The sequence below is a fragment of the Phaseolus vulgaris genome, chromosome 2 (genome assembly GCF_000499845.2).
Source record: "Phaseolus vulgaris cultivar G19833 chromosome 2, P. vulgaris v2.0, whole genome shotgun sequence".
Taxonomy (NCBI): domain Eukaryota; kingdom Viridiplantae; phylum Streptophyta; class Magnoliopsida; order Fabales; family Fabaceae; genus Phaseolus; species Phaseolus vulgaris.
In genome coordinates, this window is record NC_023758.2 from 30,368,909 (window position 1) to 30,392,363 (window position 23,455).

The 23,455-nt window shown below is 32.9% G+C and overlaps 3 protein-coding genes and 1 non-coding gene across 5 annotated transcripts; 2 read left to right on the top strand and 2 right to left on the bottom strand.

Annotated features, from left to right (window-relative positions):
* The first annotated feature begins 2,217 nt into the window (after window positions 1–2,217).
* On the top strand, window positions 2,218–2,289 carry TRNAC-GCA (transfer RNA cysteine (anticodon GCA)). The gene has a single exon. It is a non-coding gene; the product is annotated as a tRNA-Cys (tRNA).
* A 1,904-nt stretch (window positions 2,290–4,193) lies between these two features.
* Window positions 4,194–6,565, top strand: LOC137811348 (vacuolar protein 8). Its single transcript, XM_068613041.1, has one exon. It carries the CDS (start codon window positions 4,453–4,455, stop codon window positions 6,286–6,288), a length of 1,836 nt encoding a protein of 611 aa, XP_068469142.1. The 5' UTR covers window positions 4,194–4,452; the 3' UTR covers window positions 6,289–6,565.
* A 1,634-nt stretch (window positions 6,566–8,199) lies between these two features.
* LOC137811349 (F-box protein At1g70590) lies at window positions 8,200–11,461 on the bottom strand. 2 transcript variants are annotated; one of them, XM_068613044.1, is made up of 4 exons: window positions 10,786–11,461; window positions 10,184–10,320; window positions 9,825–10,007; window positions 8,200–8,792 (listed from the first exon to the last, which is right to left on the bottom strand). In XM_068613044.1, exons 1-4 carry the CDS (start codon window positions 11,411–11,413, stop codon window positions 8,628–8,630), a joined length of 1,113 nt encoding a protein of 370 aa, XP_068469145.1. In that variant the 5' UTR covers window positions 11,414–11,461; the 3' UTR covers window positions 8,200–8,627. The 2 variants fall into 2 exon arrangements, with proteins under 2 accessions (XP_068469145.1, XP_068469143.1); XM_068613042.1 differs by having other exon boundaries at window positions 8,200–8,807; window positions 10,786–11,423.
* An 8,670-nt stretch (window positions 11,462–20,131) lies between these two features.
* On the bottom strand, window positions 20,132–20,464 carry LOC137809352 (cyclin-dependent protein kinase inhibitor SMR6-like). Its single transcript, XM_068610477.1, has one exon. The coding sequence runs from the start codon at window positions 20,462–20,464 to the stop codon at window positions 20,132–20,134; it is 333 nt and encodes a 110-aa protein (XP_068466578.1).
* Between the last annotated feature and the right edge of the window lie 2,991 nt (window positions 20,465–23,455).

A 23,455-nucleotide genomic window follows, 5' to 3' on the forward strand; every position in this document is an offset into this window, starting at 1 on the left:
ATATATAAGTAGATGCAAACATTATTTAAGAATGGTCTGATAGCAATCGGTGACACAATAGACTTAACAAACTCTCGTTAAAATAAACTCAAAATGACTCTGAATCATCTGTAAACTTTTAACTTAACTCAACCTCATAAATCAAAAACTTATAGTAAAGTTTGTCCTCAATCTCCAACCAACCGTTTCAAACCCGACACATGCAAAGTAAGTAATGTATACTCCTAGGAAATTGATTCTGGAACTATATTTGTTGATGGTGGTCCCTTGTGGGGCTACCTACAATCATCCAATTATCCTCACGGTAGGAAGAATGCTTTTGTTGCAGGAGAAGATGACCTGGGTAAAAATGCTCATTTTCTCAACAAGGTGAAGCCATTTTCTTCTGATCTAGTCTCAAATTATTTGTGTCCTTGAGTTTGTGGGGTTTTTGAGGATTTTTTTATAACAAAATCTCCTAAGTTTTGAGTGCAACGTAGTTCTTGAAATCTCCTAATCCAAAACTTCAGTTTTGGAATTTGTTAAACCGTGCTATGTTTATCAGAGAATTAACACCAAGTCTTTATGCAGCAATTTCAGTAGCATTTGTTGTTCCAACAGAGGTCTTTTTTTTTCTTGTTTTAGAAAAAACAGAAAATTTTATGTTCTTAGTGTTGAAACTCAAGTCCTTCACTCAACTGCTAGCCCAATCCAAATCCAGAATGACCAAAAGTAGAGACATTTGATTATGTTTAGTGCATGAATTTAATTTACAAATCGTCAATAACAAAGTTTGTTGTGGTCCACAAGGATAGCTAGCTATTTTGGTGATGCAAGTGATGATGTAATTGGAAAATGACACTGCTTTATTGGTTTGTTGAATCAAAATAATTTCTCGTGTATATATTTTAACTGGTGCACTTAGTCAAATTCAAATTCATATAAATTTACCCAAAAGAATTATAGTGAATAGTATGAAAATTCCATTTCAGTTAAGCATTGGTACAATTTGGGTAATTCATAATGGCAAATACCATACCAAACCAAGCAAATGATGAGCCATAACATGAAAATCTGCAATATTCCTTACCCATCATTAGTTGGTGTGATTATGATGGCTCAAGAACCGTGGAATTAGGGAACATACGTGTAGTTTAAGGCACACTTAGTAGCTAAGTGAATTGAAATTGTAGATATTTAAATATGACATTTGCAGTTGCAGGAGCATTATTAAACATTATTAAACTTATTATTTGAAGGGTATATTTTTTTTAATAAGCAATGACTTGTCTTTATCTATTTGATGAACGTGGATTCAGGGTTTGACCTTTGAAACTACTCCTTCTATATGATTGTTAGGAGAGTGCCTTTAAGTTATTAACGACTTCAAAGTCCAGTTATATTACAATCTTATGTATTAAGTTACTTTATAAATTAATTAGAAGTTTTAAACTTGTTAAATATTTTTCAAGAGTATTATCCTTGTAACAGTTTTACTTTATTGTAATAGGTTATATAAATGAATGAGACATATTGTGTAAAAATAAAGTAGAAATGGTCTAAAAAAGTTTATTATACCATAGTCCACACGTTTGAATAGTCAATCTTCTTAATAAAAAACCTTTTTTTCTGTGGTACTAGATAGATAAAATTGGAATATTTGTTTTTTTTAATAAGATAATGGAATTGGGAGGTGGAAATTCAAACTCTAGAATCAATTTAATATTTTATTTGGAGTAATATTTTTGTGCGTGTTCATTGTTCAACGTGTCCAATTGCACGTTCTATGGCGTCTGGAAATTTCTGCAGGGCCTTTAATATTAATTCCACATTCAATTTTAAGTGTCAAACATGTCAATAGAAGCAGCAAAGATGATGGTAAGATTGAGTAATACTCATTGGAAATGAGTTAAATGTTTAAAGATAATTATAAAAGTTTACAATTGGTGAAAATAAAATTCGTGAAGATGACGTAACTGTTAGAGAAGAAAATGTTACAGAACTTGTAAAAGAATTGTGTTTCATAATATCAAGAATAAGAGATTAAATTGTTTAATGGGATAGATATTAAAAATAATTTTTATATTACACACTGTTTAGGTTATATGACGTAGATTCTAAATTGCATTTGTATTTTTTATTTTAGTAAATACAGATGATAGGAATTATTCAGGTATATTATATATAAAGCATTAGTAATTATTATATTAAAGAACAAGTGTAGTAAACCAATACAAGGGGTCCATAGCTCAGTGGTAGAGCATTTGACTGCAGATCAAGAGGTCACCGGTTCGAACCCGGTTGGGCTCTTTTTTTTTACATTTCTGAAAATAAAACCTCCATTTAAAAAATTCAACTTAGAAGTTTTTCAAAGAAAATGTAAGTTTATTATTTAAGCAAATATAGATATTGCGTTTAGTAGTATTATTATAGCATTCATTTTTTAATTAATTAACACATTTTTTATTTATAAATATATATCTTAGAGAATTCATTGCGAAATAACTTTTTAAGTATTTTTTTTAAAAAAAAGCTTACATCCTTATAAGAAAATTAGGTTATACAAATTAAATTATCTCAATTCTTAAATAATATATAAAGTACACAAACAAATCTTCATTAATCTCTTTGAAAATTTATTTGATGTTTTAAGATAACTACAATATTTTCTTAGACAAAGCAATATATATATATATATATATATATAAATTAATATTAGAAAATATATAATGTGAAGGTTTTGTTTTGTTCTTCTACTACTGTGATGTTTCTCTTCTAAATAATTATAATTGTTTTTTTCTTTCCACAGTATTGTGAGATGGAGACGAATTCTTTTAGTTTTCATGTTTTTTGGAATATTTCAATGAAGGTTGTTTTTCACAAGCAAAACTATCTTATGCAACTCAAATACAAAAGAATTTTTTTGCACAAGCCATAAATAATGCATGTCATATTCTCTTTCAAAGTTGTCTTCTCCTTGCATAATGGGAAATTTCATATCTTATCAGATAATAAAAATGTGTATCTAGTAAGTCTTGAAGAGTGTAAAAATTCACCTTCATAGAAGAATAATACTATTCAAATGTGACAAACCTCTTATTCATATGGACGTGTGCAAAAGTTTGATCTTGTCTAAACATCTCTAAGATCTTGGAAAGTTATTCCTCTTAGAAAATGGTTTTATGAATTTATTTTTTCTTCCTTTGAAGATATGAGAATAGTCATGGAAGTAGGGTCTTGGAATCTTAATTCATGTATCATAGAATTTTTGCTTGGACTAAAGAGTTTGTGTCATCTTCCATGAAATTCACCAAAGTTCAATGTTGGATTAGGATTCATGGTCTTCCTATGAAATATTGGAAACCAAAATCAATTTTTTTTATAGTGAAAGAGATTGATATTTGTCTTTCTCTTAGTGAATACACCATGAATAAATCTATAGGATTTTTACTAGAGTGTTGGTTGATATTGATATCTTATTTGCTTTGCCTAATCAAATATTGGTGGAAAGACCCAATTTTACTTTTGTTACATATATTAAATTTGAGATATTGTCTCTATTTTACTCTTCATGCAAAATAATAAGATATGCATATTTCTAAATGCAGACGACATCTTAATAACTTTAATAAGAAGACTAAACTGCCTACTATTTTGTCCAAACCTAAGTTTTATTAAAAATAATTAAAATGAACTTACTGCCTACTATTTTGTCCAAACCTAAGTTTTATTAAATTTTTAAAAATGAACTTACGTATAACTTAATTTATAAAGTTTTACTTATACAAATTTTGATAATTTTTGTTTCTTAATTTATATATAAGTTTATTTTAAGTTATAGAAAATATTATTTTATTTCATTTACAAATTTATGTATAAGAAATTTAGAAAAACAAAAAGAATATAAGGAATAAATATATAAATAAATAAAATATGAATAAACAACCATAATTGTGAGGAGAGGTTATACGAGTCAATGTGACTCCACTGTCCTTCCCAAATCCCTAGTTAGCAAAATCAAACCCTTTTAGCCTTCTTCTTACACGAGTTACACCCAAAAAAAGAAATTAAAAAAAAAAACAGAAATTGGCAAACGTTAATTTGGAATTTGAATTGCTAATTGAAGAATAAAATTAAGAATTTGAAGTCTAACAGTATAAAATAATAAAATTCGTAAATTAATTAATTAATTAACTAATAAGAGAAGAAGAGAGAAAGAAGTTACTTGTGTCGTGTGTAGCTAACGTTTGGAGTTAGGAGAAACAAAAACATAAAGACATGCGTGGCAGAACAACAAGAAGTGTCTAATGAACAACACCAACATAAACGCCCGTTCCAATTCCCGACTCGGATTCTATCAGACTCAGCGTAGACTCGGTTGACTCGGTCTCACACAGCACACACACACACCATCCTCAGAAAAACCATTGGGAATTTATCCACTGACTCGGTGGCAGACTCGGCGCGGCGGAGATGGCGTTGTTGGAGGAGAAGCGAGTGGAGGATGAGTTATCGTACCCGATTATGGTGGCGGAGCGAGTTCGCTCGGCGGTGGACGAGGCCGACTCGTTCAAACTTGAGTGCTCGGAGGTGTGGAAGCAGGTCGATCGCCTCCTCCAAATGCTCCGAACCCTCGTCCGCTTCGCCACGGCCACCACCACCTCCGCCGCGTCGCCGCCGCTCTACGAGCGTCCCATCCGCCGCGTTGCTGCCGAGACGGCGAAGAATCTCGACCGCGCTCTCGCCCTCGTGCGCAAGTGCAAGCGTCGGAGCATCCTGCACCGTGTCGTCTCCATCGTCAGCGCCGCCGATTTCCGGAAAGTGCTGGTCCACCTGGACGCGTCCGTGGGTGATATGAAGTGGCTCCTCAGCATCTTCGACGCCGACGGCGGCATTGTCCTCTCCCTCCCCCCGATCGCCAGCAACGACCCCATTCTATCTTGGGTATGGTCTTTCATCGCTTCCCTTCAAATGGGTCAATTAAACGATAGAATTGAGGCTGCGAATGAACTTGCTTCTTTAGCTCAAGATAACGATAGGAATAAGAAGATCATTGTTGAGGAATGCGGGGTGTCTCCTTTGTTGAAGCTTTTCAAGGAAGGCACTTCCCCTCCTGCTCAAATTGCTGCTGCCAGTGCTTTGTGTCATTTGGCTAATGATTTGGAAAGGATTAGAGTGATTGTGAGTGAGCTTGGTGTGCCTGCTGTTGTGCAGGTTCTCAGTGACTCCCCCATGAGGGTTCAGACCCTGGCTGCCAATTTGGTTGCCAGGATGGCCAAGCATGACCCCATGGCTCAGGAGGATTTCGCCCGAGAGAACGTGATTAGACCTCTTGTGACACTCTTGTCGTTTGACTCCTTTGTGGATGATCAATTGGGGCATTTGGGGAAGCAAAGTATTCATTCCATTGTTCAGATTAATAAGGAGTTGGGAAAGGGTAGTAGCCGGGGAGGTCGCCATTTTTCGAATTCCTACTCGAATTCGTATTTGTTTATGGAGGGAAGTAGCCGGGGAGGGAATCATAGGAAGGAGAGGGAGAATGAGGATCCTGCGGTAAAGCTTCAGCTTAAGGTTAGTTGCGCTGAGGCGTTGTGGATGCTTGCGCGAGGGAGTGTGATCAACAGTAGGAAGATAACTGAGACCAAAGGGATGCTTTGTTTGGCTAAGATTGTTCAGAATGAGCAAGGAGAGCTGCAGTATAATTGCTTGATGACGATAATGGAGGTAACCGCAGCTGCTGAATCCAATGCTGACCTTCGTCGAGCAGCGTTTAAGACCAATTCTCCAGCTGCAAAGACTGTTGTTGAACAGCTGCTGAGGATAATTAAAGAGGTGGATAACCCGGCAATGCAAATTGCAGCTATGAAGTCCATTGGTGCGTTGGCTAGGACATTTCCTGCTAGAGAGACTCGGGTAATTGAACCTCTGGTGTCACAGATGAGTAGCAGAAATGCGGAAGTAGCAGATGAGGCAGCAGTTGCTCTTACCAAATTTGCTTGTCCGGATAATTTCCTACATGTGGAGCATTCTAAGACGATAATTGAATTCAACGGCATTCCGGCACTGATGAGACTGCTTAGGAGTAATGAAATTACCCAGATGCATGATGGGCTAACTCTTCTTTGCTTCCTTGCACTTCATGCCGGCAACAGTGAGTCCTTGGAACAAGCTAGGGTGTTGACAGTGCTAGAAGGTGCAGACAGAACAGTGCTTCCTCAGCATATAAAGGAATTGGTCTCCAGGGCAATAATCCACCTTAATTTGTATCATGCAGGAATGAATTCTCAAAGGATGCCATATTTGCCTTGACCACAAATTTAACTTGTTTGAGGACCCTGCGTTTTTGTCGGTTCATCGGTATAGTGTTGAGTAAGGTGCATCTGGCCAACTCTTTGGCAATAAGGGGGATTTATAGGAACAAAGCATACTTAAAAAAACACACTAGTTCTTCAGCTTAGACTGTTTTTTCTTTTTTTTTTCTCCCCATCATACTAGGCAGTGGGGTGGCAGTTGTGCAGAGATTTATATTGTATAATTAAATTTTAATCATTTGAATTTATTACTTGTGTACTCATTTGTTCATTAAGCATGTTTTCTACATTGCCTTTGTGATAATACAAATTCTTATAATGGGATGGGATAGAATTGTAGAAGGTTTGATTTCTTCAGGAATTGAAAGTAGGTTTGCTGTTGGCAGTATGTTCATCAGTTTACATCTGATGTCATTCATGTCTTGACCAATGACCAAGACTTCATTCAATTGCACAATTTTGTTAATTGAAATGTGCTTTGATCATTAGTATTTGGAATTTTATGTTAACAGAAGAAACTCAATTTGTGTGAGAGCTTATCAGATCAATGACTATGATAATTTGTAAGCATCATTCTTATATGGCAACAGGAATCCGTCATTGCCCCTTGTGTCTACTTTTAGTATGGTCCTATATCACATCATGTGGTTTTATATGAACTCAGTGAAAGCGATATACGGTGGAGTTAAGAGTTAATTTGCAGCAGGCCTATGTTCTGTGGGTTTGTGTCCATGAGATATGATATCATGGTAGAGGAATACTGGATACTAGCAAGGCATTCTCTGAATTGTCTATTTTGCCATGTTACTTGGTGAAATCTATGTAGGAGGCAAATTTAACATGATTTAGTATAATTTTAATGAGTTTCACTTAATTATAACGAGTGTGTAAAAAAGGATGTGCTACCAGTATGTCATGTGACTGTGCTTCTTGAGAAACAACACTGAAGGAGCATCTACAGTTTTTTTTTTTTGTATGTATGTGTTTCTAGTAAGCATAGTGGAAAAAGTTTATTCCATATCTAATAATAGTCGTAACACCTCAATTTACCAAATTCTTACCTGTTAGACCGATCCCCAGTTCTGTACACATGCAGAGCGTTAAGTTCTTGCTGGGACGACCTACAAAAAATTGAGTTTGAACTGATGATCTGATTATCTTTTGCGATGTTTATAATTTGTAAATGGGAGGCCTGTTGTGATACAAAAGTGCTTGTTTGTGCTTATTCTGTCTTTCCCTTTATAAAAAACTCCGAAATCTAAAAAGTTAGGCTGCTAAACATTATTCTAAAATTAGATTGCAGAATATGCATTACTTTAGAGATGGCGACTGAACAAGACACTGTTTGCTCCTCTCCGCAAAATAGTATTCTTCCTTCACGTTTGTGTTTTCCTACTTTGTGTGTAATAAATATATCCTAATTAAGCGAACCCATCTGCATAGGAAAGTTAACCGCGTTCCAGATATGTTGGCAAATGTTATTTGATTACATGCTCTCCATCTAAGAATATGAATACTGCATTCAATATATTCCATCTTGAAGAAGCAAATGTCATCTAGAGGGCAAAATGAACAGTGCATTTTTCTTCACTTAACTCATGTGCTACAGAAGCACCTGTCTACACGAAACTCATGATTAAACAACAGACCCTTATACCTTAAAAAAAAATTAGCATTTGAGGCAAATTTGATCCACCAAACTCAGGATGAAAGATTACACGCCAGGGACAAACCGGTGACCTATTATTTTATGTATAATTGGGCAAATATGCATGCTAATTGTCATGCCGGAAAATAAAAATAAAATAAAATTGAAGGTTTGGTAATTGGATGATATATATATATATATATATATATATATATATATATATATATATAAACCACAGTAGTGGTTAAACTGAATCACGTGTAAAGTCAGACAGACAGCTTGGTACTACGTTATATTCCATCCATCCAACATATAATATGGAGTAATACGAAGTTGCACTTTTCCCGATGGCCATTTATGAGAAAAAAATGCCCGCCACACTCTAACTGCACAGTTTTAAGGGGAACTGAAGAGGAACTTTCAGATAGTTAATAGGGCGTTTTAAAAAGGAGTAAACTAGTTTTACAAATGCCCACCAACTAGTTTTACAAATGCCCACCAACTAGTTTTGTTTATACAATAGGAAAAAGACCACTATAGTCAGGATTGGTAGGCAAAGTCAGTTTCTTAGCAGCTCCTCCCTGCTTTCCTTGTTTCATGCTTTGGCATTCTTTGTTGACTACACTCTCACGATGCTACCGATCAAGGCCATCTAACTTCTTTTTCTTAAACCATCATAAGGATTTGGCTCAAACTGATGGCAAGGCACGCCAACTGTCAGCTAGATGCATTGCATGATCTCGTGAAGCTGATGAAAGCCGATGAAGAACTGCATTCTTGACATGAGCAGCACCTTTTTCACCAGCTCGAGTAGCAAGTTCCAAGTATACCACAGCCTTCATCATGTCTCCCTCCTGAACAAATACCAACTGTTTAGTTGTGAATTATCAGGACCATAATCCTACCAATATTTTCAGTCATTGTTGACTGCTATTCGAACAGTATAAACATATTCCAGACAAAAACATTAGAAGGAAACCAAAAATATAAATAACGAAGCAACTGATAAAACATGTGGAACTCCAACAGAAATATCAAATGTCAGAATGCCGAATAGAAACAAAACCTCTAAACAAATAATAATCACTATGCAGGTGAAAAATCACATTTTGTATTAGTCTACGTGTATGACTATATATCTATTGTAATGAACTAAAAAACTAGCAAACAGAGGTCTACAACATAGAGAAGGTAACCATGCTATGACAATAACCAAAGTCACAGATAAAACATCTAGCAAATGGCTTCAGCCATGATCTCCGATGTTGTCAAAGAGAATAATTCTTTCTTCGGAGAATTTAAAATGTTTTGTAGTGACATAATTTGGATAGAGAATTCACAAAGAAATTGAAATTTTAAAAACTTATAGAAGTATTTTGATTACTAGAAGTTGATTTCAAATTCTACCAAATATAGTAAAAACTTTTAAATTTCCCATGTTCTCTTTCCTCTGCTCTTTCTGTGTTTGTTTCTTTCCTCTGCTCTTCTCTATCCTTTTATATCTCTTTCCTCTCCTCTCGGTTCTCTCCCTCTGTTCTCCTATATCCCCCTTCTCTCTCTTTTGCCCCCACTTTCAGCTGTATTTCTCGTATCTTTGTCATGAATAATGATGTAAAATGCGTCAATGCTTTTATTTTTGAATTATTAGATATTATGTAATTTTAAAATATTAAATATTTAATAATAGCCATTTTCATAAAGTTCAATATTAAAATTTCAATTTTAATTTCCTTGCAGTAGAAATTAAATTATCCTATCCATTCTAAGAAATTGAAATTTAAAAAACTTGAATTAATCTTCTTTCAATCGAAGGGTGAATGAGTGTTTCATTTATTCTCTCAAACGTTTAAAGCACAAAAGAGTAGAATAAAGGGATAAAAACTCACAGAAAAGAGAGCAAGTCCATGCTCAAACTGAGCTTTACTATGACCACGATCTGCAGCCCGCTTCATCCATTTTCTTGCTAGTTGATGATTACGTGACAGTCCTTCCCCAATGGAGAAACACAAGGAGATATTGTACATAGCACGGACATATCCACCCTCTGCAGCTTTCATATACCATTTAGCCTGTTAAAGCAAAGATCATAACACGTCACATAACGATAACAAAGAACAAGAAACACCCAATATTATAAACCAATTCCCAAACAGATTTCCAAGCCTTTCACCCCTCCCAGAAAGAAAATGTCCATTCATGAATCATAGTTAAAAGTAAGAGGGCAGAATAAGAATAGAGCACCAACAGCTTCTTTCATGTTGCTACAGACCCTCCCACCACCTCTATGCAGCCAAAGCGCAAGCTGGTACTGAGCACGAACATTCCCACACAGGGAAGATTTATATAACCATTTGAAAGCTTGTTCATTGTTCGGAGGTTCAGCTACACAGTATAGATAAACCTTTTTCAGAACACGAATAATCAGCATAATGTATATATATTGATTAATAATTCACAAAAAAATACCTACACATACAAATATAGACCTTTATATTACTTTTTCAAATTCATATTTAAAAATATTTCTGGCCACGAATCTCGCTGAAGAAAGAAAAAAATAGCTTTTATTCTAAGAGAACAGAAACAGAATAACAAGGATATTGGACACAACATAAAAATAAACACACACAAAATCCAAAATGTGCATGTGATGAGGAAGATTCTTCCCTGGCATTCTCTCCTACAAGAAGCAAATGAAAGATAAAACACAAGTTTCTAGCTCAGCACAGCTCGTAAGATAACTATTAATATTATCTTCATTTATATACAATACTTTTTCCATACGTTATTAAACGTGGAATTTCCAAAACCATCAGTCGAAAATTAGGGTAATGATGAAATGAAAACCTTGGAGATAGGAAATTCCCAAATTGCACTGCGCAGAAGGGTTCCCGAGTTCCGCAGCCCTGAGATACAATTCCATGGCCTTGGGTTTCTCCCCTCTCTCCCAATAAATGAGGCCGGCGTCGACCATAGCGAGAGCAGAGCCGCGCGCGGCAGCTTTCAGGAACGACTCAAGCGCCTTGTCGGCGTTGGGGCGGACACCGCGGCGACCGTGCTTGAAGCGCTTCCCCCAGCGTAGCAGCACCATGGCCTCCCGCAGCGGCCGCAGCGCCTCACACCACGCCCGGCACACGAGTGACGCCGCGCGGAGGTTGGGGTGGTCGAAGGAGGCGGAGATCTTCACCAGCACATCATATGGTAGCGCCGTGAAGTCGGCACCAGGAGAGGACGGCGGAGGGCGCGCGCAGAGGCGCGTGGAGCGGGCGGAATGCTCGGCGGAGAATCGTGGAGCGGTTGCGTTGGAGAAATTGAGGGAGGAGAAAGGAGAAGAAGAAATGCGAGGCCATGTTCGGTGCTTCATCTGCTGCGGTGAATCACTGAGTCTGTGTGCGTGTGCGTGTTCGTGTGTGTGAGAGAGAATCAGTGGATGGAGGGTGTCGGTAATTCCTTCTTCACGCGTTTCATTTTGCATAATATCTTCTTCTTTCAGTAAAGTCTATTAGTCCCTTTCAAACAACACTTAATTAACATACCCATTACTAATTATAAAAACTAACTTAAATGTCTTTATATCATTTTTTTATAAAAGTGACGAAAATATATTACTAATGTTTTATACTTTTTAAAGCTAATATATAATATTTTAAAAAACTTACTTTGATTTTTCATATACATAACTCATAAAACTCAAAACAATAAATATATTAACGATAAAATAAGTTGATAACAAAAATTTAAGTTAAGGACGACACTTCAACTTAAGTATTTCATGCAAGACCATTCCTTTTTATATAGGGGTGACAAAGTGGGACGGACGGTGCGGGATGAATTGCTTATTTCAACCTACTGGCCGGTTAGGTTCATCCTGCATAATTCACCGTCGGTGTAGGTCAAGTACGGGGCGGGGCGGGTTGACCCGCATAACTCGCATAACTTTAAAATGTATAAATTTATTTTGCACCTTCATATTTTCTTCATGTATCCTTGTATTTCACATCCTGAAAATTTTAATAACATCTTACTTCGCATGTCTTGTGAAAATAATATTATGAGACAATTTACCTAATGCATCTAAATAAATAAAAAAAAAATCAAAATTTTTATTTAAAAAATATTTTTTTAAACAATATTTTTTATGTGGGTTGGCCTGCGTTTGTGAGGCGGACTAGAAAAACCAGACCGTAGATTCTATGTGGGCTAAGTGCAAGGTGGGCCAACCCGCATTGTCACCACTATTTTTGTGACAAACTTTTTAAGATTTTAATTAAGTTATTTAATATTATAAGATTGAATAATTTTTTTAGAAATTGAATAATTGTTCTAATAAACTAAAAGTTGCATTCACCTACATAGATTATATACACAAAATTTATATTTATTCTTATACAAAGTTTATTTACTATCATTTACCTAAAATATGGACATTTATAATATATGATGTACCAGTGAGAACTACTAAATAGTAGTAAATAGTTATGATAGTTAATCTTATAGTTAGGCAATAAACACTCACATTACTTACAATTCGACATTAACTACCAAGTACCCAAAATAATAAGGAACATGAAAGGATGAACGTGACCTAAACGATTAGGACAAAGTAGTCATTTCATTAGGCCTTTAACTAACTCCACAAGTCTATAAATATATATCTTCATTATCTCAGGAAGTAGATCTATCTCATTTTTCATTTATTCACATACAAAATCACTTGTATTCTTACTGACTTAAACGTCAGAGAATCTTTTGTAGGTATCTCATCACTCAATAGAACAACTCGAAAAGCTTATGGTACTCGTAAACACCTCGAAAGAAGAACATTTCATCCTCAACAAGAACAAATTATATATATATTCTCTAATGTTGTGTTTGCTTCCACATAAGTATTGTGCTAGAAGACAAAAAACGGAAATGATTTCAGTTTGGTTCAAGGGATGTGTGTGGAAAAAAGGCGAGGAAATGTGCAAATACATTGATTTCACTGACTCTCTCACATGGAGAGAAAGTAGACGAAAGTCACGTTAAGCAGTTGTGCATTTTCGCTTTTGCCTCAACTTTCACCAGTGCATGGCATCGTGGTGTCACTATTTTTGTCCAAAGATTACATGCACAAATATTCCTAAACATGTACAATGGAATAATTCTTTGCTTGACCAAGTGGAGTGCTTCATTGACCACGGTAAATGCGGTAGATGGCTTTTACATAAACAACTAGGGGTGCATTGGGCTCATGTTCATGTTGTGCTTCTTCCAAATATTCTCTGTTGTGTGAGCTTCCAATCTTCTTTCCAATGTGAGCTTGTGAGCAAGTAGTTGGTGGTGCAGTGGTGGTGTGCAACTCGTTCTCGGGTGCTTGTTGGTAGGGATGACAATGTGGGCTAGCCCACCCCGCACAAACTCATCCTACATTTAGCCCACAAAATGCGGGCTAGGTTGGACCGCCCTGCGTAGAAAATGCGGGTTAATTTTATTGGATTGCCCCACATGCAGACTGGTATGTGGGCCTACAGGTCAGTCCGCACAAGAAATATTTTTTAATTTAATACAAAATAAATTTATTTTTTGTTTATTAAGTTAATTTTTTTCTTATTTAGATGAATTAGGTAAATGGTATCACAATATTATTCTCACGACACATGCGTAATAAGATATTCTGATTTTCAATAAAATTTGAATTTCAACCATACTAATAAATTGACTAATAAAATATTTAATTAAATATATACATTTTTTAAGGTAATACATATAAACACGTGATTATTATTCTAATTTAAAAAGTAATATAAAATAATATATATAATGCTATATTTAAATTTTATTATAAAAAAAACTAAAGTTTGCCTACTACATTTAACATTTTAATGAGTATTGAAACCTAAATAATTTATTCATTTCAGAAAGACAAAAAAATACTATTAAATATTAAAAAAATTATTGAATTTTGTGAAGGTGTTATGAATTAGAAATCTAGGGTAGTTTCTTATGCACCTCCATGCCTTTCTTCTTGCACCTCATTCTTCAAAAAATACTCAAATTATCCTTTGACATTTTTCATTAAATGTTTTTTCTTTAATTACAGAATGTGAAATTCAAATACTTTCCGAGTTATAGAATCTAGAAGTTAAAATTTGTGTTTTGGATTGTACAATATTCCAAATTATAAACTTCAAAATGGATAATTTTAGCATTATTTTTAGAATATAAGGTAGCAAAAAGAAATTATGAGGGTACAGAAAGAAATTTCTAAAATTTTAAAATATGCGGACCAGTCCGCCATGACACACACATTCCCCATGCGAGTTACGGGTTATGCGGGGCAGGCCTAAGTAGGCTAGCGGATTGAAAGAAGCAGTCTGTCTCACGTTTTTCTCGACGAGTTACGGGCTGGTCCCCACGACCCGCCTCACTTTGTTATCCCTACTTGTTGGTAAGCTTGGATGATGCATGAAGTTGTTGTGAACAACCAACCCCATTTCTAGAGGTCCATAATCAATTATAAAGACATACAAAGCCATGTTAATCCATTTCACGCGTTCAAGTAGAGGATAATCAATTATGCATGTTTTTTACTTGAACCGTCTTCTTCTAGTAAGTGTTTAATTTTGATGGATGTGTGTTTCTTTTGTGTGGAAATTAGTTTGTGGACTCCGTTTGTTGATGAATAAATTGGAAACTTTGGTTAACTGGAAATAATTTGGCTGATTTAAGTGTTAAGCATGTAAAAAAAATATGATATAGAAAATAAATTTGTTTATTTTAATAGTATGCATGTCAAAAATGATGTTTAATGATTTGGATTTTTTTTTTTTGTGTAACTTAGTTATATATGTTTAATAATGTGATTGTGTATTTAATTTATTTATGTTATAAAATTGATTTTAATAACCCTAAACCTAATGCTTACGTTAACCCTAATACTAATTCTAAAACATAACCCAAATAATAACAATAGCCATAATCATTCGTTTAAACATTTGCCCTAACTATAAGCTAAATAGTGCTCGTATCCATGACCTCAATCCTAACCATCGGCCTCAATCTCATCCTAACCATTACCCTAAACCCAACCCCAGCACTAAACACACTCCTAACCCTACCCATAGTAACAAACTGATACATTATCCCGTAATCGTTAATCCTAATCCATAACCATAAACCATATCTTACCAATAAATCTTGTCACTAACTTTAACCCACAACCATTAACCTAAACTTATGGTTGTTTGGATGTACTAATTAATCTTATATGATTGACTGTGTTAAAGGTTATATGACCATGGATAATGATAATCATTAGTCTATGTATTTCGACGATGTTGAGATGTTTAGCACGAACGACATCAATCCTGATGTTGTTGGTGTGGACTTCAAATTAATTACACACATACAATAACAAATCAAATTACAAACTCAAGTAGCAGTAATGACAATTCTTTGCTTAGTTGCATATGAATTGAATATGTTATGTTTATTATCGGAAACAAATAACGTCATACTGGAGTTTGTACCACAAAAAAAATACGTCATCGGCAAGAATTGATGTCGTACTTGGTTCATACTGAAAGATGTTATGACATTATTCGCATGGGTACGAAAGCATTTATTCAATTATGTCAATGGATAAGAGGAACGATGATGCGTTCTGGTAAATAGTTGAGGAAGAAATTACTAAATTTTTGCATATCATTGACCAAGAACCAAAGTGTTTCGTTCTTTTTTCATTGGTTCGAAAAAACAATATCTCGTTACTTTCATAATGTTTTTAGTGATATTTTGATGTTGGAGAATAGTGCACTAACATGAGAAATTGTATGAGAGATTCGATCACAAGAAGGTGACTATGCACAATGATTCAAAAGACCGCCTCATATAAAAAAAATACAATCATAAAAGTACTTGTTATATTTTTTTAACAAATTTTTCCAATTCATCTTTTTTTAAATCACTCCATATTCTAAATAAATCAAACTTAAGCCTTCTCTAGTTTGGTTTAATATTGTTTGACTTACATCTTTTTAATAAACATAATTTTAAAAAAATAATTAGCTCACATAAATAATTTCTCATTATTTTTCTTTTCATCTTTACGAAAAATAGCGATATACCCAAATTACCCTCCAATTTTTCTTTTCATTCAATATATATTCATCCATGTTGAAATTTAGAACAACTTTTTTTTAGCACAAACAATAATCAAGAAGAAATTTACTTATTCAACTTATTTTTATCAGCCACCTTAAAAAAGTGAATATTCTTTATCAAATAATGGAAGATAGTCGTATTACGTAATTTTTATTAAAAAGATTTAAATTCTTATAGTTTGTTTAACATAAAGTCCAACTTGTTATAAAAAAAGGATTTTCTTCATGCACTCTCATAATTTTTAGGAAATAGTTCAATGTGTCTCTATCATGACACTTTATATTTGAAATTATATTATGAAATATGTAATTCAGAATAATTTCAAATTATTTAATTCAAAAATATTTAAAATAACTATATTTCACTATCCAAAATAATATTTAAAATCATGTCATCAGAAATTATAGTTCGGATCATATAAATTGAATACTTAATTACATAATCTAAAATATATTTTGAATTACCCAATTTTGTATATTACAAGAATGTGAGAAAAAAAGTATAGAAGTGGAAGAATAAATAACCTATTGCTGGTGAGCCGATCCAAATTACTTTTGTAAGCCCATAAAAAAATTAAGTTCTGTATTTTTGTAAGCCCGTAATATAGTGGAGTTCTTTGTTTTTGTAAGCCCATAAGAGTGAAGTTCTATTTTTGTCAATAACACGGGTTATGTCAATAACCTACCAATCCCACAGAAATATGTCCCTAGGCTCAAGTCTATTTTGGATTACAAGTAAAAATTTGCTAAATTCTTCTTACACCCTAATTTTTTAACCTGCACCCTATAAACTTTTAAAATTTCAAAACTATCCTTCATTTCAAAATTAAAAAATAAATCCAAAATAAATTATTATGTTCCGAAAATGAAATTTCATAATAAAATTCGAGAATCAATATCTCATTTTGAAAAAATAATTTAAAATTATAAAAAATTGTGTTTTGGAATTTCTTTTTCCTGAAAATAAATTATGAAGACGTACTCAGAAAATGATTTCACAAGCTAAAAAAGTATTTCAAAAATCCAAATAAAAATATATTATGGAAAAGCAATTCCATAATGTATTTTTAAGGAAAGAAGGGTAAAATGTGTGTTGCTGTAAACCTATAAATCCCAATAATTGAAAAAAAAACTTACAATATTTAGTACCATTATTTTAATCCCGTCCAGAGATTAATTAGAGACTAAAACAAATATTTTATAGAGATATAAAAAATAAATCTATTATATTTCATGTAAGAAAAACATGTTTGTGACAAATTTACCATAGAAACTAAAAAACATTACAGAGATTTTTTTTTCTTACTTTAAAAAAAAAAATAAAAACAAATTATTATATTTTATGTATCTCAAACATGTTTAATAAGCCTGCAAAAAAGTTTACAAAAGTAACAGTAACAGGACAGTTACTTGTTTTATAATAAATTCACAAAAATAACAGTAACAGGACAATTACTTGTTTAAAAACAAAACTTTAAAAGGTGGCATAGTCGTTAAGTTGTCGGTCCTGAACCCAAAGACTTTGGTGGTATGGAACATTAAATGACACATGGGCACCACAATTCATCAACAAGAATCCTAGACAGTATCCAAATTTCGATACAAACTACATATCAACTACGTCACAATGCTGTCATTTTATATGTGCATTTTCCAGTTACATAATTTTATCAATGAGTATAAAGAACAATATAAGTGATCACATTCACTGTCCTCACATTTACCTATAAATCACAGAGAAGACATAGAATTTATGTATTATATACACTTCTTAAATGTTAGAAGTTTGTATTATCGTCAATGTGGAACATACCACCTCATGTCAAGATATGAATATATTATATGTGATATTACATGTTATGATAGTCTGATAGTAGATAGTAGATAATACAGTAGTTGCAATAAATTTCTTTTGAAAATGAATTCAAATTTAATTTATTTAATATATTAAAATGCATTATGGTAAGTTGGTAACCACCAACCACTCCAAAATTGAATCTTTCGTAACATATGCGGGAATATGCCAAACAACATTGCTTCTGTGCATGTGATGAGAGTGAATTAAGGATTAGTTTATATAGTAAAGTAAGAAAGTATAGTGTATAGTGAGGCACTGAATTGTGCAGTGTAGTCTGTTTTTGAGTACAAAATGTTGAGTGTTGTTTAGACGTGTTGGAATGGCATTCCCTCAATTACAGGCTCCGATCCCGAGAATCATTTTTTAATGCACGATGCCAGATGAACTCCCTCTGACCACTATTATGACATTTGCTTTGCCTTTTCTTCTATCTTCCCACTATTGGAGTTTTTATGTGTCTGTAAAAAGATTCATTATTTGACAATACTATAACAGGATATTATTAGGATAAGATAACAAAACAATGACTACTACCTTCATTCGGTCAATTATTGACCTTCAAATTTTAGCTTTACAAACTCAACAACGAGAGCCATTCAACTAGCATAGGATTCTAATCTTCATCTCCACGTGATTTGTCGCTTTACACCACATGACTCCATCACCTAATATCACAACAGAATTTACACAGAACCTTCCCACTCTCAGCATTAATCTGAGGTAGGTGGGGGTCACTTGTTCTTATGTCACTTCTCACTATTTTCTGGAATTTTGTTTCTCATGTCTATTTCATTTTGAATTTCTTTTCCTGCTATTTTTACCTACAAAGGCAGTGTGGAAGATATAACAAAGTGTAAACACAACTTTGGTATCATTTTTATTCATATATACACATTTTTACCATACCATCTTTTCCATCAAATTTGTGTTTATACTTTTCTAAGTTTAAGAAAAACAAGCATTCACCTTCCTGCCATTGGAGGCAATCGTACTAAACATATAGCACCATCATTACATATAAAATAAATTTGTCAGTTTTGTGATGACTAATGGACTAAAGAAACATATAATTAAATTGGTAGAGTTTTTTAAGAATTAAACACTCAATTCAGATGCTTAAAACCATTAAATTGGTAGAGTTTATGTAGTAGTTGGTGCAGTAAATGTGGAGGAAAAGGTTATTTAATGGAGATGTGGGACATTAATAAGACCCTGAAAACTCTAAAAGGAGAAGATGACAGAAGACTATGAAGCTAACTGGGGCTATGGCTAGAGAAGAGACCTATTAAGTGGGGCTTTCTTCTCAGTCAATCAACAATAAGAAGCATCTGTCTGTAGCATCTCCCTACCCCATTGAAAACGATTTTACTCCCACTTTTCAATTTGAATCTCCCACATTTAGATGCTTAGCTTATCTTCCCTTTTTCACCTAGATTTTCTCATTCTTGCGCATGGTCATGAACAGGGCACACAAACATAGGCACGCATTCATACAGTAATTAAACTAGTTCATTTATGTAGCTTTTCACTATTCTTTAACTTCCAATAAAACTCTTAGGTGACTTAAAGCTTAAAAATTCATCAATATCTAGCCGACCTTTATACGACTTAAGCAAGACATTTAAAATAAAACTTTTAGATCGGTTATTCATCATCAAAAGTTATTTCATTAGTACTTATATACTCAGATTCAAAAGCAGTAACATGAGATACAAGTCCTATAACCAACTAAACCTACCTTGGTTAGCTTTCTGTACATTACACGAATCAGTAGATAGAGTTCATTACTTTATAGATTTACAGATAAGGGAACATGTCTTTTATGCAATACCAAACGAAGCAGATAAACATGCAGCAGACAACCTCAATTATATTTGACGTCAGCTACTTCATCAGAGGATAATAATACATTTACCTTGCAGAGAACGAAATTAACACAGGCCGGCAAGTAAAACTAGATAAAAATGAAGCATGCAAGCAAATAGGTCATTTTTATTACTTATTCAGATCTTTATACAAATACCCTAGTCTAAACTCCTGAATTTAAGGTCTAGCTTGGTAGATTAATAACACAGACATGAAACGACTTAATAATATCTAGCAAGAATTACACACAACTAAATTAATATTAGTTCTAGCTAGCTCTAACTAGCTAATTAAGGTTGGTGAAGGTTTGTTCCGACCTCTGCGATCAATTAGCCCTTTCAACATGGCGTATAAACACAGTTTCTATGTCCGGTGGAGTGAAGAACTCTCTAGCTCCACCAAGATAGTTGCACTTCAAAGAAGGTTTTCTCTTCCTAGGTGCTGGTGGACACTTCGACGTGGTTGGAATCTTTGCTTCTTCCCCTTTTGGTGTCGTTGAACAGTCTGCCACGTCACCTTCATCTTCTTCATCTTCTTTCTCCACAGTGGTGGTGGTGGTGTATATTGGCTTCAATGGCGCACGCAAAGAGATTCCAGCGATGACCCATTTTCTAGTACTATCTGTCTCTTCCACTTGTGGCTTCTCCGAGAACCCCATATTTAACCACCAAAAGGGTAATATGAATATGTATGTATAGAAGGGAATAAGCGAATAAAGATGGTTCTTTACTATATATTTTTTCCTTTTTCTTGTTCACTACTCTTTTGGGTGTAAACTGATAGAGGAATAATGGAGAGGAATCAGATGAAACCAGTAGGAAAGTGTTGACTAGGAAAAAGCGAGGGAAAAGAGAGTGAGATGAGGAATAAAGCAGGAAACTAAGAAAAGTTTGCACTGAGAAAGATGGAGAAACGGATTAAAAGAAAAAGGATGTTTGGTTAAGGTTGAAAGGAAGTGCTTCTTTGAAGATTGTTGAGGGCGAGGGGACAAAGGAAAAGCCATGTTTAAGAGTTTAAACGCTTTTATAGGGCTTTTGGTACGCCTACGTGCAAAATCATTACTGGTATATGCAAAAAATTATGAGAAAATTTATTTTTGTATTCACATTTTTTTTCTTATTTTCACTTTACAACTTCTTTTAATAATAAAATATCATGTTTAATTGATAAAAATAAAAATAAACACAATTATATGTAATGGTAATTTTACTCTCACTACCTCATAAAAATATTTTTATTTATTAACAACAAAAAATGTTAAAAATATTGTATTATCAATATCATATTATTAAATAATCATGCACATCTTTATTTTTCGTTGCATTGTTTGTAATTTATGATGTGATAAAAAATTTGAATTCATTATTAACTTATTAGTATAGTAAAAATTGATAACCGCATAATTAATGTTTGTACGTTTGTAAGAATGGATAAATTGTCTTTTATTCTCTTGCGATTAATTTTACTTACCTTGACCAACTCTATCTTTTTTAATTTTTATAACCACTTAATCCTGCTAAAATTTGGATTGATAGAAAAAACACTGTACAACTATAACTAAAATCCTGGTTAATAAGTCCAAAATCATAACTAATTGTAATAAATGTAAAAGATTTTTTTTTTAATTTAATAAAAAAAATGTAGAATAAAGTGAGAAGATAAAACAAATTAAACTAAGAAGAGTTCTCAACAACTCGAAGCATGTCATATAAGCAGTGTCATTCACACCTCAAATTTTTTACTATTAAGTTTAATACAAACTATCTATTTTGTATTTATAGAATAATAGACATATTTTGTTTTTTTAAGATAGAAAACATAACATGTATAAATTATAATAGGGTTAAAATATCCCTAAAATAATTTGTATTAATTTATATTTTCTATTGTGATAAAAAAAATTAGATAATATAAATAATGGATAGATTTGATTAGACTTTTGTAAGACCAATTCTATTAAGCTTCAAAGTTCAAACAAATGTGAGCGAGCCCTGAAACTTTTACTAGGAAAAAGTAGAAAAATTTAAGGAGAAAAAAAATACTATAATAGTGTCTATTATTTTCCATATTAGCAATCCCAAAGCAACCTATGAAGTCCAAAATCAACTTGCATTTCCTTGTTTGTGAGGTTGCATGTTTGCCCACAACCTCCCATATTCTCATAACATGTTTTGTGAAGTGTTGAAGTACCAAAATTCATGTTACATGTTTGGTGAACTTTTAAGTACCCATTCTCACACTTTGTGCTCAACTATTCACTTTTTTCCAGGAGTATCTTGTTAAGTATATTTTAAAAATGATAAAGAATAATATGTTCTATTCATTTAAAAAAAAATATTATCTCTTAATCTTTTTATGTTACAAACTTCTTTTTGAAATAAAGGAATTAAAACAATAACTATTCATTGAAATTAATTTAACAAAAACAGAAGGATACCCACTGTTGGTAACAACACCTCCCTGACATTTGCAACAGAGAAGTGAATGGTGAAGAACTTCAACGCGGAACTGTGGAAGTAATTAATGACATTAAATGCAAAGTGCAATATTTTGATTTTTTTTTTGTTCATAATTACTCATAAAAAACGAGGGATACAATTTTTTTGTTTTTATAAAGGATTTATTGTTTTCAAAAGTTGAGACATCTAAGTTAATTTTTTAACTTAACTTATGAAAAAAATTGACTCATTTTATTTTATATAAATATTTATAAATGAATTTACTATAATAGAACCTAGTATTATAAAGTAACATAAATAAATGAAAATATACTTACTGATTTTATTTTTGGATTAATAAAAATTGATAAATTAAAGAATAAGTAATGTAAAACCCGTTATTTATTGTATAGATTATTTAAACATTAACTAATGCTACAATTGGTCTATAAACATCTGATATTATTGAAAAAGGCTATATTTTTTGTCTAAAATATCCTTGTTTAATATTTGTAGTTTTAGTTGACACTTTTATTATTTTTCAAAATTATAGTTCTAGATAGAGTAGTTAAGAACGTATACTCTTATATTAGATTAGGACTGAGAAATTTTGTGTTATTCATTTCAAATTATTTTTTTTCCGGTAAAAACATGCTAGTTAATTAAAATTAATTTGAAAAAAATAATTAATACATTATTCAATTACTGAAGAGTTTTATGAAAAGGAAAATACTTTTTAAAATGGTTTTATAAATAGGGTAGAAACACTTATTATGCTAAATAAGTGAGAAAATCAGTAAAAGAAACACTATAAGAAAAATAAAATTATTCTTAAACCAAATTTTATAATTATATTAATAAGTTTTCATAAAGCATCTTTTACAATTACGTTGGCTGATTATCTATAAAATTTGATTATTGGACCGTAAGCACAACTTTTTGGTGAGTAAAGTTTAATATTAAGAGGACTCACTTCACTTGATTTAAAGCGATAAACCATTAAATAACAGCTGACCGAGAGAACTGAAAAAGAAAGAAATATGGTGCCCGTCTGATAATATCTGACCATCGGGCAGGACGTAATAGAGAGAGCACTGATTGGGTTTTGGTGACAAATTTTCAGCGTATATTGGGATCATCACAAGTAATAAAATAATAATAATAATAATATATATAATAATAATAATAAATCCTATGTTGTTCCCCTTATG

Excerpts from the sequence above, each read along its gene's own strand:
- LOC137811348 (XM_068613041.1), top strand. The coding sequence starts at position 4,453 with ATGGCGTTGTTGGAGGAGAAGCGAGTGGAGGATGAGTTATCGTACCCG.
- LOC137811349 (XM_068613042.1), bottom strand. The coding sequence starts at position 11,413 with ATGCAAAATGAAACGCGTGAAGAAGGAATTACCGACACCCTCCATCCA. Across the intron at positions 10,008-10,183 it reads GTAGCAACATGAAAGAAGCT|GCTAAATGGTATATGAAAGC; the intron begins GTTGGTGCTCTA and ends TTGCTTTAACAG. Across the intron at positions 8,808-9,824 it reads ATGGACTTGCTCTCTTTTCT|TTGGTATTTGTTCAGGAGGG; the intron begins GTGAGTTTTTAT and ends ACAACTAAACAG.
- LOC137809352 (XM_068610477.1), bottom strand. The coding sequence starts at position 20,464 with ATGGGGTTCTCGGAGAAGCCACAAGTGGAAGAGACAGATAGTACTAGA.